The sequence below is a fragment of the Harpia harpyja genome, chromosome 20, assembly GCF_026419915.1.
Source record: "Harpia harpyja isolate bHarHar1 chromosome 20, bHarHar1 primary haplotype, whole genome shotgun sequence".
NCBI lineage: Eukaryota > Metazoa > Chordata > Aves > Accipitriformes > Accipitridae > Harpia > Harpia harpyja.
Genome location: NC_068959.1, coordinates 4,443,327 through 4,459,708, shown reverse-complemented (window position 1 = coordinate 4,459,708; position 16,382 = coordinate 4,443,327). Strand labels below are relative to the sequence as shown.

At 37.9% G+C, this 16,382-nt stretch overlaps 2 protein-coding genes across 7 annotated transcripts in view; one reads left to right on the top strand and one right to left on the bottom strand.

The window, feature by feature from the left end:
- On the top strand, positions 1 to 4,751 carry LOC128134447 (myeloid protein 1). The gene is made up of 7 exons (XM_052772135.1): positions 1 to 117; positions 613 to 745; positions 1,638 to 1,789; positions 2,302 to 2,481; positions 3,259 to 3,373; positions 3,925 to 4,076; positions 4,514 to 4,751. Exons 1-7 carry the CDS (start codon positions 72 to 74, stop codon positions 4,702 to 4,704), a joined length of 969 nt encoding a protein of 322 aa, XP_052628095.1. The 5' UTR covers positions 1 to 71; the 3' UTR covers positions 4,705 to 4,751.
- A 1,609-nt stretch (positions 4,752 to 6,360) lies between these two features.
- The window catches only part of LOC128154986 (F-box/LRR-repeat protein 21-like), a 56,752-nt gene continuing 46,730 nt past the window's right edge, over positions 6,361 to 16,382 (bottom strand). For 3 of the 6 annotated variants that reach the window (XM_052816367.1, XM_052816365.1, XM_052816366.1), the window contains exons 3-7: positions 15,625 to 15,765; positions 12,614 to 13,065; positions 10,983 to 11,105; positions 10,100 to 10,271; positions 6,361 to 8,726 (exon numbers count right to left, since the gene is read on the bottom strand). In XM_052816367.1, the coding sequence (XP_052672327.1) occupies positions 8,083 to 8,726; positions 10,100 to 10,271; positions 10,983 to 11,105; positions 12,614 to 12,988 (1,314 nt within the window). In that variant the 5' untranslated portion in view covers positions 12,989 to 13,065; positions 15,625 to 15,765 and the 3' untranslated portion in view covers positions 6,361 to 8,082. The remainder of the gene's footprint in view (positions 8,727 to 10,099; positions 10,272 to 10,982; positions 11,106 to 12,613; positions 13,066 to 15,624; positions 15,766 to 16,382) is intronic. The other 3 variants (XM_052816368.1, XM_052816369.1, XM_052816371.1) reach the window with 1 other exon arrangement.

Genomic DNA, 16,382 nt, shown 5'->3' with positions numbered 1-16,382 from the left:
ATAAATACCCCAGGCAGCTACTGCTCAACGTCTTTGATTCGATCAAAGAACACCGGTGGAACAGCCACAAAATGCCAGCGCTCAGTCTGGTCGCTCTGGTCAGCTTGGTGTCCACTGGTGAGTTGAGATTGCTATATTGCAGTTGGTCTTGACTGGTTTTAGGTAGACACTAACGAATTATTGAAATTAGCTCAAACAAATAATGCTAAGTTTTTTTCAATCTAGTTTTATAATGAATTAGGGTAACGTGCACAGTTATGACTATTATAAAATACGGAATTAGGCGGAATTCAGAGCCATATATTGAAGTGTTTATAGAGGTTTCATGAAGAAAGTAGTTTAACTTATTTCACAAACTAATATTAAAAATATTTATCTATAGCTTTACTTTGCTTTTAGCGTATGTACCTTAAAATAAGACCTCAAGAAGGAGGGCTCAAATCTATATAGCCAGTTGTACAATGTTCTTTTACCTACAGTTTCTGAAATTATAAACTCCCATGAGCTCATGTCTTCCACTTTAAACACCCTATTTAGCACCTTAACACTTTCTACTGTACTGTACTAAGGACATGGTTGAATTTTCCCCATTTTCTTCTTTTGCACGTGAAGTTTTCGCCAAGCAGTTGGACGCACATCCGCCCCAACAACAACACAGACACTGGGCACAGATCTGCAGCGGGAATCCCGTCAACAAAATCCGGGGCTGTGATAGATACGGCTGTGGCCATTTTGGTGCCGACAGGTAACGCGGCAGGGCGTCGGGAGTCTGGAGCAGTGGGGTTCGCTGTTGCTTTCCTAAATGAAATGTTCACACGGGAGAAAGAGTTTAACCAGAGCTGGGACTTAGAATGAGAGAAGACTGTTGTCTGTAGGACCTCTTACTCATTTTTGGGATGTTACTTGGCAATCTCGCAGAAGTGCAGTAATACCACTAATACTAACTGATGCGTGGGGGAAGAAGCAAGACCATTACATGAATTAGCAGCCAGAGTAAAGGAAATGGAAAGTATTTCAAGGATTTGTGTCATTTATTCTTGTTGCTTATAGACCAGATATTTAACTTGCATTCAGCAACAGCTTACAGGAAGCTAAGTAGTTTAATTTACACAAGCTAAAGGTCTGCCAGCATCATTGTCTTTAAGTAGGCACCTCATAACAGAACAGGTTATATTTCCCTGAAAAATGCTTTTATATGTAGAATGACTCCTGCCTTCCCTGCATTTTCCTGTCGTCTCCTCTCCCCAGGCACTGTAAGAAGTGTCCATCCTCATCATGCAACTTCCAGATTTCTAAATGAGAAAATGTAAAATAGAATCTTGTGTTTGACACCAGCACAGATGTATTTTGGGGTAGAACAGGGGTACTTTTCTATAGCAGCTAGAGACACCCCATGAACTTGGGGAAAATTAAAAGTATGTTTAATATTTAAAATCTCATTCCCCTTTAAAGAAGGTCAGAGTAATATAAACATTTTGCAATAAAAAAAGACGGATCAAAGCCACTATTTCTTTCCAATTTCATTGCAGATGCAAAAATTGTTAGACAAACTTCAGATACTATACTGTGTTAACTGATCTATCTATACATAATGTTAAGCCTGGCAGACTTCTCTAATTCCATATTTATGCTTTCAGGCACAGTGGTAAAGGAAAGCATGTGGGCGTGGATGTCATCTGTGCTGATGGAGCAATGGTGTACGCTCCTTTTAGCGGCCAGCTCTCCGGACCCATTCGATTCTTTCATAATGGAAATGCCATCGATGATGGAGTCCAAATCAGGGGATCAGGCAAGTAATAACAGCAGATATGTTGAGAGGCACGCGTAACTAACCATTTTATTTACCTGAGTAAGGTTTTTGTGACTCTTCAATTCAAGCAAAGTGTTCATTAGTCTTACACCCTCTCTAGTTTCTACAGCACAACTAGACTGCCAGAAATCAGTAGCAGCAGGAGGTAGTCCTTTTCCTATGCTTTTCTTGGAGAGGAGGGAAGAAGGGAGTTGAAAAACAGGTAGCAGAAAAACAACCACCCCAAATAAAAAAAAGAAACAGAGTATCAGAAATATGCCCTCAATTGTGCTGAGACGATGTATTCCTGATGCTATTTTCCAACTCCCTCTTTTCCTCTTTTCCGCAACAATCCAAATAATTTTGATTTCAGGATTGTCAGTACCTTGACTACATTTCTGCTTCATCATTACAGTCTTCAGTAAGAGGCTAGCACGGAAGGTTTCTTGCTCACCCCAAGAACAGATGCATCTGATGTTTCCTGACCTCGCTTCCTCTCCCGTCTCTTCCAGGTTACTGTGTAAAGCTCGTCTGTATTCACCCCATCCAGTACCACGGCCAAATCCAGAGAGGGCAACACCTCGGGAGAATGCTGCCCATGCAAAAAGTATTTCCTGGCATTATCTCTCACATCCACGTTGAGAACTGCGACCACTCCGATCCTACTCATTTACTTACACCTAGTACACCTGGTAAAAAAAAAAATCCCCACAACCCCCCTTCCCAGAATAAGTAGTATAATGAATGAAAATTAAGTTACTAATTAATTTCAAATAAGGTGAACAATATCAAATAGCAATAGTCCCCTCTGTCTTAGGTTCTCCCTGACAGCAACATCCAAAAGAAAATACGCATTCTAAATACAGCGTAACGGGACTGTAGGCAGTGTTACAGGAAGGAGAATGTATCAGCTTAACAAGTTGTATTTCTTGCCCCCCCATGCCACAGCAGCATCAAGTCTCAGCAATAAACTGAGTCAGACATCTCTTCTGTTTGTACACTTTTAACTACTAGCAATGTTTTCAGTAATGCATCTTAGCAGACTTTAGGATGATTCTTTGTAAATACAAATTACTACAAATAAAAATTGGTAGTAAGGGAGAAGAGGACTTAAGGAGTCCAGTCCCATCAGCCTGGGCATAGAATAAGAAACAAAACTGAGTCTTTTCCCATTCCTCAGATTACACTCTAGGAACCGCAATACTCTCTCGAATTTTTGTCTTTATAGCATGTTCCTTGTATGAGACAACCCTGATTCAGAAACATTATAATCCAGTCTTAGGTCTACATTCTATTTACACTTCCTAACAGATGACAAATTGTGGACAAAACATCCAACTACACACGTGGGATGTAATTCCAGTATGTTCCTACCTAACTAAAATGAAAACATAGTAGTTACAAACATGTAACGCTTAAAACAGAACCTAAAAGTTAACTTTAATGTGCTGTGTTTCTGTATTTCAAAGTTGTTCCACCGTTCCCACAACAAGACTATCACTGGGCAACAGTGTGCTCTGGGAATCCTACAAATGAGATAAGAGGCTGTGATAACTATGGCTGCGGATACTATGGCGCTCCAAGGTACTATTTTACTCTTCCACTGAAATAGAGTTGAAGTCTGTCTAAGCTACTCAAGAATTACAGCTTTGAAAGTTTAGGTTGGACATGAGGTAACGTTTTCACTACAGGGGTAATGCAGCACCAGAACAGGCTGCCCACATTGTTCATAAAACCTCTGTGCTTGGAAGCTTTTATGACTCTAAGCCGTGCCTGACCTGACCTGGTGTTGAGAACAGTCTTGACTCAAGTGGAAGGTTGGACTTCATGTCCTCCACGGGTACCTGGCAAGCAACATTTCTGTGACTCTACAGTTCTATTTAAAGGCTTGGAAGAAAGGCGTGTCTTTTCCCTCCAATTTGCAAAACTGCAACTCTAACAGATCATCAACCCTACATGGCATTACATCATCTACACCAAAACACTTTTATAGGTTCTTCAGCCAGTCAACTATGTCAACACTGTCTCAGTACAAACAACCCACTTGCAGATGTTGCAGCATGCTAACTCATCATCTATCTCTACATAATGTTAGGCCTGACAAGAGACTACTTTAATTACGTATTTGTTTTCAGACGCAACGGTAAAGGAAAGCACACGGGTGTGGATGTCATCTGTGCTGATGGAGCAACAGTGTATGCTCCCTTTTCTGGCGAGCTCTCTGGACCCATTAAATTTTTCCACAATGGAAATGCCATTGATGATGGAGTCCAAATCAGGGGATCAGGTAAATAGCTATTTTTCACTTAATATTTCTTTATCTTGAGGTCATATAGGATGTATTACCTTGCAGCTAGCCAAGTAGTTAAGCAAGGTACATGTTTTGAAACACTGCATCTTCTATCTATTTACATGCAGAACTTTTTGCTTCTATGTTAGAATGTAAATAATTGAGTTCTGTAGAATGTCTTCAAGCTCTTGTCTTTACTGAAGCAGAAATTCCCACCTTTTCCCTGCCTCCCATCTTCCCTCCTCCACCAAGCCAAGAACTCCAACCGCTATCTCTATTTTTTATGACCACAGTGTCTTTGCTATTTTGGTATTTCCACTGTTGCTATCTCAGTGGAAATGACAAGGCAGAAAATGTTAGTATTTCTGAAATAGTACAGAAAAACAAGTGCTTCCTCAGCCATCTGATGTTTTACCTCCTCTTATTTTCACCAGGCTTCTGTGTAAAACTCGTCTGCATCCATCCCATCAGATACCACGGTAGAATTTCTAAGGGACAAGTCCTTGGGAGAATGTTGCCAATGCAAAGAGTATTTCCTGGGATCACCTCTCATATTCATGTTGAGAACTGCGATCGCTCAGATCCTACTAGCAATCTCGAAAGGGGGAAAGGGCAAAGAGTGTGAAATGGAAGTGTAGTAAATTCCAAATAAATTCATCTCAGCATCCAAAAGTTGTTTTTTCTTCTCATGCACAACAGTTTATGTTACTACTGATTCAATACTTTGAGCCTTACATAATATTGCAAGGTGCTAACATTAATATACATTCCAGGTACCAATTAGGTACTGTTAAATTTTAAGTACCTGTAGTTGTTGTGAACATTGTATCTTAGCCTAATTGACGAACTTCACTACACCTTGGAAAACAAGATTACTTTAGATTTTGAAGGCACCTGAACTGCAGAAAACTAGAGGGAAATTTACTGAAACACTCCACAAGGTGTATAAGATGCTGTTTGGAGTTGTCATGCCAGAACAACCGGTGTCTTTACTGGATGGCAAAAGGGACTCCGCACACGGAAAAAAGACTGAGTTTTTGTTGGAATTTGCACTTACAAGAGAATAAGGAAGTAAGCAATGACTAATTATAAGCTTTTTCAAAAGAGTCTGAAAAATCAGCAAGCATGAAAACTAACTCACCCCCTCCTGTGGCAGAAGAGGTGCATTACTGTTAACTTCTCACTGAAACATGGACTTTTTAGTGATCCTACAAATCTCCTCAGCATATTGGGTGTAAATTCTGTACCTTGAGGGTTTAGTTACTGTATCATTGCCTTATATGCTTCAGGGATGGGGTTTTAGAAAGCCTTTGCAGGGCAGTAAACTAGGAAAAGCCAATAAAATAGACAAAACTTGCCTTAGCTAGGGCGAGGCAGAGCTCTGAAGTAGAGGCTACTCAAGGGATAGGAGGAAGTACAGGCAGCAGGCAGCCATCTATAGGTTCTTGCCAAACACAATACCCTCCACTGCAGTCATTCAAGAAAACCTACTTAAGAAGGAAAAGAAGAATTCATGATAATTTACACAGGACAGTGTTTTGACACTCCTCCCCAAGGCACAATGCATACACCATAGCACCAACACATGACACTAAACAAATCTAACACTAAAACTATAAAATTCAACATTAACCAAACGTCAGAAGTTACCTTTCAATTAAAATTAGCTTCCCTCACTATCAGTGAAGAATTGGTCTCAATGTGAAATACTGATTTATAAATTTTGCTGGCATCTAGTTATAAACTCAAGTATCAATAAGTCTTACTTAAGATCAGTTAGCAGAGCAAATGCACAAAAAAAAATCATTGCATCAAAAATCACATCATCAATAAATGCAGGCCCATTTTTCTAGAAGCTTAGACCTGGAGCAAGCTAACATTCATGGCTTCACTGAAAAGCTGCTTTAGTAAGAGGGACAGAGAAAGGGACAATATTCAAAGAAGCATTTTAACAGTTTCCTCCTGAACTGTATTTCTCTATATAGCCACTAGCATTTGATACTTCATTAACACTGTTACATTGGCTAATGTGAGACATGAAGGACTCTAGGACTTACCAACCATCTACAAGATTTGTCCACATTCCATTTTACAGTTTTAGCATGTCAAAAATCCTCAAGTTTGAGGCACAAACATGAAATGACAATGACTAACTTTCTATAATCCAGGAGTTAAACATTTCTACTGCATCTCCCCAGGTTTGTCAAGTATACGGTTTCTAACAGGACAGAACCCTGCCTAACAGGAGGACATGGTGCAACAGATTGGTAAGAGTCTAATATCAGTGCACATATTAGATCACTTTATTATGTTTACATTTAAAGCAAACCACACATCTTAAACCAAATACTGTTTAGAAATATTTCAGTCTTTTGTTTAAGAAACAATTATAATCCCCTTAATTATGGAAGCAAGTGCTTGGGTAACAGGTGCTAGTAACCAGAGTCAAATGCTTCTTAACTGCGCAACAGGCAATAATGCATTACTGATTCAGACAGGCATTACATGTTATCTTAAAGCCTTTAGCTTGCAACTGGGAACAAGTCTGTCCAAGACAATGGTGGTTTAACCCGTTAGCTGTTATTTTTGCAGTAAAGAAGTATAAGTGTGGAAGAAACTGCCATTTTATCTGATGTGACATATACCACCATCAAATCAAATGTAGACTTCTCATTATAAATAGGAAGACAGAACAACTACAGCATGAAAATAATTACAGCAAAATTTGTATACAATGCATTTGAGTTTACAGTGCGCAAAATGTCAACACAAAAACACTCTAATTCACATCAACTCACCATTCCTTTCCCCTTTAAACAAAATCAAGAAATAAAATAAAATCTTCTTACTCAAAAACCAATTAATAGCAACAAGTATTAAACAGTCCTGAATTAAAAATTTCAGGATCACCTCCAGCAACCCTTACTCTAGGAACTGGGGCTTACAGCACAGCTCTGTGAGATACAGGCAAGATTACTACAGGCTATTTTGGCCTCTTAACTGACAAAGAATTTATTTATTAAGTGCTCTAAATCCTTAATTCCAGATAGAAAGCAATCAAAGACAACTGTACTCCATTTGATCCTTCCTTCTCACTAGCCACATTTATGAGATTCTTCTTATCTCTTAAATATGAAAGCATGGAACAGCATTCAGACATCAATCTTTGTAATCAAAGACTTGAACTCTCCCAAATCCAGAAGCTATTCCTTATACTCCACAGTTTCCAAAGTGCTTTGTCATTCACCCAATCAATCTAGATCCAAACTTTTAAATCCATTAATTTTAACAAGGTCTCTTTCCCATCAATTTAATGCGTAAGACAGAAAAACAACATACTGTACAATGTAGTCTCTACAGTGTAGCTAATCTGACAAAATTATTTAAAGTGCAATTTAAAACTGGAAAAGTTTTTTGTAATCATAAGCTTATTTACCACAACATTTTAATACACTGCCATGAGTTTAAGCTAGATTATATTTGAGTAACCTGGGCTAGTGTATTTTAATGTACAAGCTTTTACATTTATAACATGAATATTTTGAAAAATAGCTGCATAGAACATCATGACAAATACTACTGAACTCAAAGTTGTATCCAGCTTCCCATAAAGATGGATTTGCTTAAGGAAAAAAGTTTCTCTAGTCCTCTTCTAAATACATCAGAAAGACTAAACAAAGACATTAAAAAAATGCCAAAAAACCCAACCAACTTTAATGTGAATGGAATATTTAAACTGAAGCTCAGAGAAGCCCAAGTTCACTGAAGTTTGAAGCACCTGTAAACCACAGACATACTTTCAGAAGTGTTAAGTACACTTAATCTATTTTGTATTTCAATATACCATTAACATTCTAGAATGTTTTGCTGTTACACTACTAGAGGTTCTCATGGTAGAAAAACTCAAATCTGGAAATAAGTTTTCACATTTCATTTTTAAATTTTTTATTTGCATAGAAAGCAACACCCTGATTCTACCATTTTACCGAAAAATGCAGAGAATTTACCACGTTGGCATCATATCAGGAAACCACATTCTTCCAAGGTGTTTGGAGACTTCCAAATGAAGGCGATCTAAGCTATAATCGCTATCTGGAATCAGTACCTCCTCCATTATAGAAAGCTGGGTAAGCCTGCCCCCACACATCTTTACAAATTCAATAAAACCTCTGCAAGTTACTTCACATTCACCAAGTCCCATTGCTGTTAAGTTCTTACAGCGCTCAGCAATCCGAATAAGTTCGTCGTCCAAAGGTTGAAGTCCATTAGCACACACAACCAACTCAATTAACCTTGGGCAATTCATGCCAATACGACCTAACATTGCTTTGCTTACTGCACGACCAAAGTAAAGGTGTGTCACAGGGGTTTCCTCTCTGAAGAAAGCATCAAATTCTTCTTCATATAAGAAGAAATACATCACGATGTTGACTTTGGGGGAGTGTTTAACAAAAGCATCCCAGCTTTGCTTTTTAATAGTGTGAAATTGAACTTGTCCAGGATTTTCACTCACAACATCTATGCGAAGGTGTTCAAGATCAACATGTTTTTCACTTGAAAGAGCCAGCAGCAGTTCATCACTTAATATGTAGTAGTTCAAAGCCAGCTCCTTAAGTCCATGACACTGGTCAGCAACACAAAGAATTCCTGAGGAACAAAAAAAAAAATTACTCTGTAAAATGAAAAATTAATATAAGCACAGTTGTTTGCTGTAAAGCTCAAGCAAGTAATCATTCTATTGGCTTGAATATTCATGCCTATATCAAAAACCCATGAAATATCAGAAAGTTCTAGATATTCACATCCTTTTATGGGGTTTTGGCCATAAACACTTATCAGTAAAAGCAGCAAGTCTAACTAGTTGCATTCATCTTGGATCCGCATATCTTTCTTCCTCTTTGCCCTTCCCTGTGCAGAATTTCCTCAACTTTGAAGAAGCAACAAAAGTCAGGTAAGATTCAACTGAAGCTGCCACTGTTCCCTTCCCCAATACTCCTTCCTTCAGCATTCATCTAAGCATTCTATTTAAATGATCACCAGCAACCTAGTTTAAGAGCTACATTAAAACAGACCCTTCCCTGAATTAAGACATAAACACCATAATTCCTCTTGATCTGTTGGAATACAAAGTACACAGATTAAATCACCTTTTGTCGACTCTGGAAAAGAATATAGGAAAGAGACCAGACCAGGATTCCCTTTCCCTAGCACCAAGGAGAAAGGTAAGTGAGAAGGGACCCAAAAGCCCTCTGAACTTTCTGGCAAGCCTGTATTTTGACAGGAGTGAGCCCTTCACCCACCAATGCTAAAATGAGCAAGTTAATACTACCACATCTGGACACACGAGGGCACTACAGAAACTGAAAGGCTCTCAGCCTTACACGGCTTGTTTTTGAAATGTGTACACATCCATTTTTTTTAATATAACTTTGAAGTACTAACACTTTTGATCAGTAATTTAAGCTCCCAGCATCTTGTGAAACAGTTATTGACAACTGCTTTCATCTCCTTTTTCCCACCAACCAGTAGTTGATTCATGGGTTGGGGATTTTCCCACACATTCTGTGTTCCCACAGAATGTCAGTTAGTTAAGTTTACAAAATGACACACATTAAGCAGCATACATTTGGTTACTGTTACACAGAACTGGCAAAGAACATCAAGTCCTTGGAACATGCGTTAAAATACTTGCACTAATTTTGGAGGCTTTTCCTCCTCAAGGCCTATCAGAGGTACTGAAGCAGCTGAGAAGAATGTAAAAAAAATCCCCAGGATTCTAGAAGACACAGTCAAGCGAGGAGCACCTCCACCTTCATTAATACGACTCATTCAGTTACACAAAGACATTATTCTCCTTCCCCTTGCAACTGTCCAAAGCCAAGACTAGGTCAACAAAAGGCCTCTGCTAAAAGACTTAGAAGAGCACTAGAAGTTTTATGAATAACTTGTTTCAAACTAAGTCTTGACTATTGTTTTATGATACTTTACTACTACATTTTTCATATATATTCACTACTCACCAGCAGGTGATACATGAGGACAGCTGCTCATTTTTAGCAGTTTTAGAGTATCACTATTGTTAGCAACAAGAACCTTCAAGGAAGGATCATCAAGTGGTGTGTCATCTACCTTGATTGATGATAATGACTTGGAGTTTACAAAAACTACTGTCAGTGCTGAAGCAAAATGGGCCTGTTTGGAGAAATTGAGGGAGGGGAAAAAAAGATCTTATGAAAAGATAGGCAGACCTTCAGCATCTAAACCTCAGGTTTTACACACACAGAAACTACAAAAATAATCACTTCTTAGGCATCCTCTTTCTTGTGTAACAAAGAAATGCTTATTTGAACATGAACATAGAAAATCTTCGTTTAAAAATGTGCTGCTGCAAGTGACAAAAATTAACCTTACACTCAGTAAACTCCATCCACTCTGATTTTTTTTTTTCCACTACAATAAACTTTCACAGGGGTAAGCGGACATAGTGATGAGCCTGAAGTATCTAGAATTTATGTGCAGAAAAAAGGAAATGGCATTTATTTTATTTTCCAGAAAGTAACTCTGCCATGACCTATAGAGTCAAAGAAAAAAATCTCCCAAATATTTTAACAATATGCTGCAGCACGTGGTCATTGTATCTTTTAATCTAGAAATAAGGAAACTCAAGCCTTCTAAATTATTCCCCATCTCTATGCCACAAAGTATCAACACTACTAAATTTAATTAATGGAATCAATATTTTATTATTTTCCTAATACTAATGGATGCCACAAATTAAAGAAGATATGCCAATAAATACAGACTGTTTCATAAAAATTACTGTCAACTGAATAACACAATAAGAAAGCTAAAGTGGTTTAAGAGTGAATTAAGGCACCCTAGTTACAGTTTGGAGAACATTACCTTAGAGACATTCATGAAGCTTGGTTTTGCTGTAGAAATCAAACCCAGTGTCTTGATAGAACAGTTCACCAACTGAGAAAGGATGTCACAGGCTGCTTCTGCTGACTCAGTACTGCTATCAACCTATAAAAGCAATTTAAAAATCATGAAGTCGTTCTTTATTATTATTTAGAAAACAGCATTAGGGATAAACAAGACTGCAAGGTCCACACCCACTCAGCCGTACTGCACCAGACGGTAGCAGGACAAACCCAACATTAATTAGAAATTTCAAAACAAGAAATTGAGTTCAGGAAAGTTACTATTTGAAAACTTTCCCGAGTATGACTGCTGGTATTTCCAATATGAACAGAGAGCTTAAACCTAAGCCTTCTCTTCAAATAACCTCATACCTTCCTAAACAACTGTAATTAGTATTGGTGTTATGATAGACAGTGGTATGTATGCACCTTTTTTTAAAATGCCAATTCTAAACTCTTAGAGCAGAAAAAAAAGACTTCATAAAGCCTAGATATACTCCAGCAAACTAACCCATTTTACCTGCAGGGACAACACCTTTGCATCTTGAATAATGAACTGATTCTCAATTCGTCATCAACTGATTCTCAATTCATCTCAATTCATTCAAAGCCTGCTGACTAACTTTGGACAAATCACTACTTCATGTCACCTTCCTCCTCTGTAGTAGCTGAGATGATAAAAAAGAGTAGTTGAAAAAGCATAAAAGTTGCATTAAGACATTACAATGCCAATTCATTGTAATCAGTTATATGAAGTGCAGAAGTTACAGGTATTTTATAACTGATTATCCATGAACTGCTCTGTGACCCAATCACAGTATCTCCCAATGTAAAACTGCTACCAGTGCTGAGAAAAAGAAGCTTCTGATTTTCATCCTAGCTTTAGTATCAATCCCTTCTTCTGCTTTTCCTTCACAGCTAAGAACTATGACTTCCTCTACGGAGAAGTGACTGCCAAAAGTGAACAAAGCACCTGTAATTCCAACTACGATCTTCTCAGATAAATAGAGTGAACTGTACCAAGCATTCAAATGAAAGAAGTCCGAATTCATGCAATCCTGAGACTACAAACATAGCTCGCATTTAAGTCAAGTTTACTGTTACTTAATTATGTCCTTATGTGTCAATCACCTGGATATACAGGCACAGCATCTTCTTCCCTTACTCACACTTTTTCAAAGCAGGTTCTAAAATTTCAAGACATTCTTCTCTGTATAGCTCTATTTTGCAAGTAAATTATACACACAAGACAAACTTATTTCCTCAAATGCTTCCCTGTGTGAGAAATATTTATCTGCACAATAATCTGTGGAGTACTCAGACTGCCACTAACAGACTCACACAAGCTACGTATTCTGCATATTCTGAAAACATGTAATTCAATCTTCAGCACTGTATTGCATAACTTTAGCTCCTTCTTTACTTTGTAGAGATCAGAGTGCAGAAACTGAAAGGAAACAGCGTGCATGTGTGGAAATAAATTGTTGCAGTTGTTGCATTTTTAAATATAAGACTTTCCAGGTTCAACACTTGAGCCAACCGACATAGAGAAGCTACATACATTACGCATGGTAGCGTGACAGAACAAGCCTCCATTCATCCAAGAGTTACCTTGAAGCTGACGTACTGCAGATGATCAGCATGCCTCTTGATAATCTGCTGAATGAGATCAGGATGTGTAGACTTTAAGTAAGAAGTAGCTGGCTGGCTAAGTTCAAATTCAAATCTCCTCCAGAGATCTGGGATGTGAAAAATTTCATTCCACCTTCGACAAACAGAAGATGCCCTGGCTCGATCTACTAAAGGTAGAAACTGAAAAATACGCAGAACAACATGGTGCGGAAGGCCTCCCCAGTCCATTGAGGCGTGCAAGTTAGATTCACCAAACACTGAGCCGTATAAACAAGTTTTCTGTTTTTTGCTTTTCTGTGATGTTTGAGGAGCTTCATTTTCAACCACAACCGTCTGCCTAGCTCTCTTCATCATGAAAGTTTCAGATACTGGAACGATTTGATGTATTCAAACTGCACAGTTTCCTGAAAGGTCTCACGTACAGTAGGTCCCTAGAAAAATAGAGAAGATTAGGGGAGGAAGGGAGACAAGGCAGTGGAAACACAGTAAGAGATAACAAGTTAGTAAAATTTAAATATTGCATGCTACTATGAAAAAAGGTATGTCCATATGTCAATATCCAGTGCACAGACATCAGCAAGGACCTTCTTTCTCGATACCTTTTATTTTGTATAACTTGATTTGAACCTGGAGAACTTGGGTTTGTTAATTTACCAAGTGTAGTTTCATGTGTTAGTACTTAATAGTATATAAAGCACTTTGCAGAAAAAAAAGAAAGTATTTAACAGCAATGTAGTTTAGCAGTAACAAATTGTGTATGTTTAAGTTTAAACTCAGCAGACAAACTACAGAATCTACTCACGATTTCTAGAAGAATTTTATCAACTACAGAACCCAATTCATAAACTCCCTTTTCAAACACTGATGAACTTGGAATAAACGTGTTCAGAAGAGTCAGATTCAAAAGTTTTGCCTGCCTGCCCTACTGCTTTGCTTTGTTTTGGTTTTTTTAAATCATGCCAGGCAGATGAAGAATGTTGGTACAACTAACCACAAAAAACTTCAGAGGCCACTTATCAAAACAGGGCAAAGTAAGTAAGGTTCCCATGCTGTTTTTCAGCAGGAGAAAAAGCACAGTGACCCTGGAGTACAGCAAACTGCATGAATCTACTTCACTGAGGAACATTTGCCCCATGAGCCAGAGTTCAGAAAAGAGCAGCATAAGGAAAAGCTCTGCTTTCACATGCTGAAGCAGTACAGTCTACTCAAGTCCATTCTAGACTGAATTCTGTTATTCAGTCAATTCTCAACAACTGTCTTAACTGTTTCAAATGTCACTTCATTTTACAGTGGGATGAGGCCCCTTCTCAAATGTCCTACTAATTAGATGTTCAGCCAGACCTTTTCTCTTCCCAACCAGTCTGAAGCTAAAATTTTCAAAGCAACCATGCATTCTTGAAGAACAAACAGAAGACATTATCTATTTTTACTGAACAACCTTCCATGGCAACCCTCACAGCACACTTTTTCCAGACCAAAAATTTTCCACAGTATCTTCATTATAGGAGGAAAAAAAAATTAAAATCCAGAAACAACTGCCAAAATATAGACTATCCTATCACAAACTTATCTGGCATTTTCCCCAACTTATAAAACCTGATCTGTATGGCTGATGAGGTAGCTGACACACAAGCGTAACTCCATTTTTACGAAAAGAAAGCACGTGCATTCTTTGAGAAGTGGGAAAGAACAACCTAGCCAGTCAATCAATAGCTGTTCGTATGACCAGCTTCACTACTGTTTGTTCTCCTGACACATAATCTCAACGACCAAGGAATTTATTCTAGCAGTCGTTAGAAATCTTCACTCAGTCTCTTTAAAGTTCCATTTATTATAGTGATAGGTAATATATGCAGAAGGATAAACTAGCAACACTCTTTAAATTATATTTAATAACAGAAGTTTTTCTTCCCTGAATAGACGCATGTGCCTTACCTTAACAAGCAAAGGCAGCAAGTCAACAAGAACGAACAATATGCTCCAAAACAAAGCAGTATTTCTAAACAATACGTTAGTGTTACTAACGTAATGAAGATGCAAGCTCAGCATCAATAAACATTTTGCTACTAGACCATTTTATCAAATTATCATCCACAAGACCGTGTTTTATGACTTTTCAGTGCTTTAAGTCACAAAATGAATGGGCATTCTAAAGCATTATGTGTGGATGTAGTAATTAACCATTACATAACACTCTCTTCCAGTTGCTCATAGCTTTGCTAAATTTAGCAATGGCTAAATACCTTTTGAGTCAAGTACCTGCTTTCTTTTTTTTCTTCCTCCTCCCTCCTTGGGAGGAATTTAGCTGTTTCCAAAACTAGAAGTCCAGAACAAAAAATGAAATAAATAAACACTGTTGCCTGAGAACCTTCTCTATGCTTTTGCTATTCTCATGCAAATCTGCAACATCTCGGTAAAATGTAAGTTTCTGATAAAAATGGAAATTTTCACTTTCTTATCTGAAACTTATTTGAGCTTCATGGGTGCTGCTTTGGCTCCCACAAAGTTTGGGCATCTGAGAACTACCAGAAGGGCATTCCCTTAAACCACAGGCCAGGCTATAGACCAGATGCAGCACACCGAGTCCAGACATATGAAGAGATGTGACAAGACATGCATGGCGTACATAGTATCTACACTAATGGAACGTGGCCATAACTTGTTTTTGTTGCTACATCCCTTTAAAACTGATAACTCTAGAATTTCTATTTTTAGTATTCTAAATTGCAGTACTTTAAATCTAGCAAAATTACATTGTATTACACACTGCGGCATTCAAAGCCAGAAAAAGGTTCCGTCGGTTATATAACATGAAGTTTTTACCAAACATGAAGCCCTAATATTTACTGTGAAAACGTGAATGCTTATTTCGTTCTGAATACTTAAACTACGAACAGTATATTTTAAAACACAACTGAAGTTAACTAAATTACAGTTCCATGTGATACAATCCAGGTAGTATTCAATGAGAGGTTTACATGCACACATACCTCCAAAGAATGTGGAAGTTCCTGTCAAGTTACCAGCACCTTTCTGGTATCTGAACATCCATCCCTCTGTTGAGTCATCCTGTATGTGTGCATAGATTCCTTAACCAGAAGGCAGGGATGGGTCCCAGAAGATGAACTGACCTGTGAAGCCACCAACCAAAGAAAAACTCTTCTGCAACATCTGGGAGACCCACAGGAGGGACTAAACTCAGTTTTAGAACAAAGACTGAGATTAAATGTACACTGTGCCGCAAGTCAGTCGTGGAAACAGAACAACAGAATGTGACAAGCAAATTAGTTTTACCAAATGTTGTTATCCGAAAACTATCATTTAACTAATGGGCGGGTGTAAGTGTTGGCACAAACCTAGTTTTTGCATTATCTACAATTTTAATCACAACAGTACTCATGCAACACAAGGTATGCCTCTGGATTCTTGAACATTAGAGAAAGTAAGAACCTAAATAAGAAGCATTAATTTTTTTTTCAGTTCACTCTATACCAAACCCACATGAATCAAGTAGTTATACTTAAAGATATGACTTCTAATATTTTAAAATTTAAGGGACTCTTGGGTTTAAACATTACTCACTTTTACTCCAAAAGTATGCTTACCGCATCACAATAATCTTGACAGTAAACAAACTATTTTAGCTAATTAAACTCTAGCTGGAAAAAAGATAGCGATGATGTACGAATATGCTCCCATATACTAATATGAAAAAAACTACCCTGTATCTTAGTATGAAAGAGTATCT

What these genes read in the sequence shown, in the direction of transcription:
- LOC128134447 (XM_052772135.1), top strand. Translation starts at nt 72, where the DNA reads ATGCCAGCGCTCAGTCTGGTCGCTCTGGTCAGCTTGGTGTCCACTG. An exon ending in GGCCATTTTGGTGCCGACAG is followed by an intron (nt 746 to 1,637) that starts GTAACGCGGCAG and finishes TTATGCTTTCAG; the next exon opens with GCACAGTGGTAAAGGAAAGC. An exon ending in AGTCCAAATCAGGGGATCAG is followed by an intron (nt 4,077 to 4,513) that starts GTAAATAGCTAT and finishes TATTTTCACCAG; the next exon opens with GCTTCTGTGTAAAACTCGTC.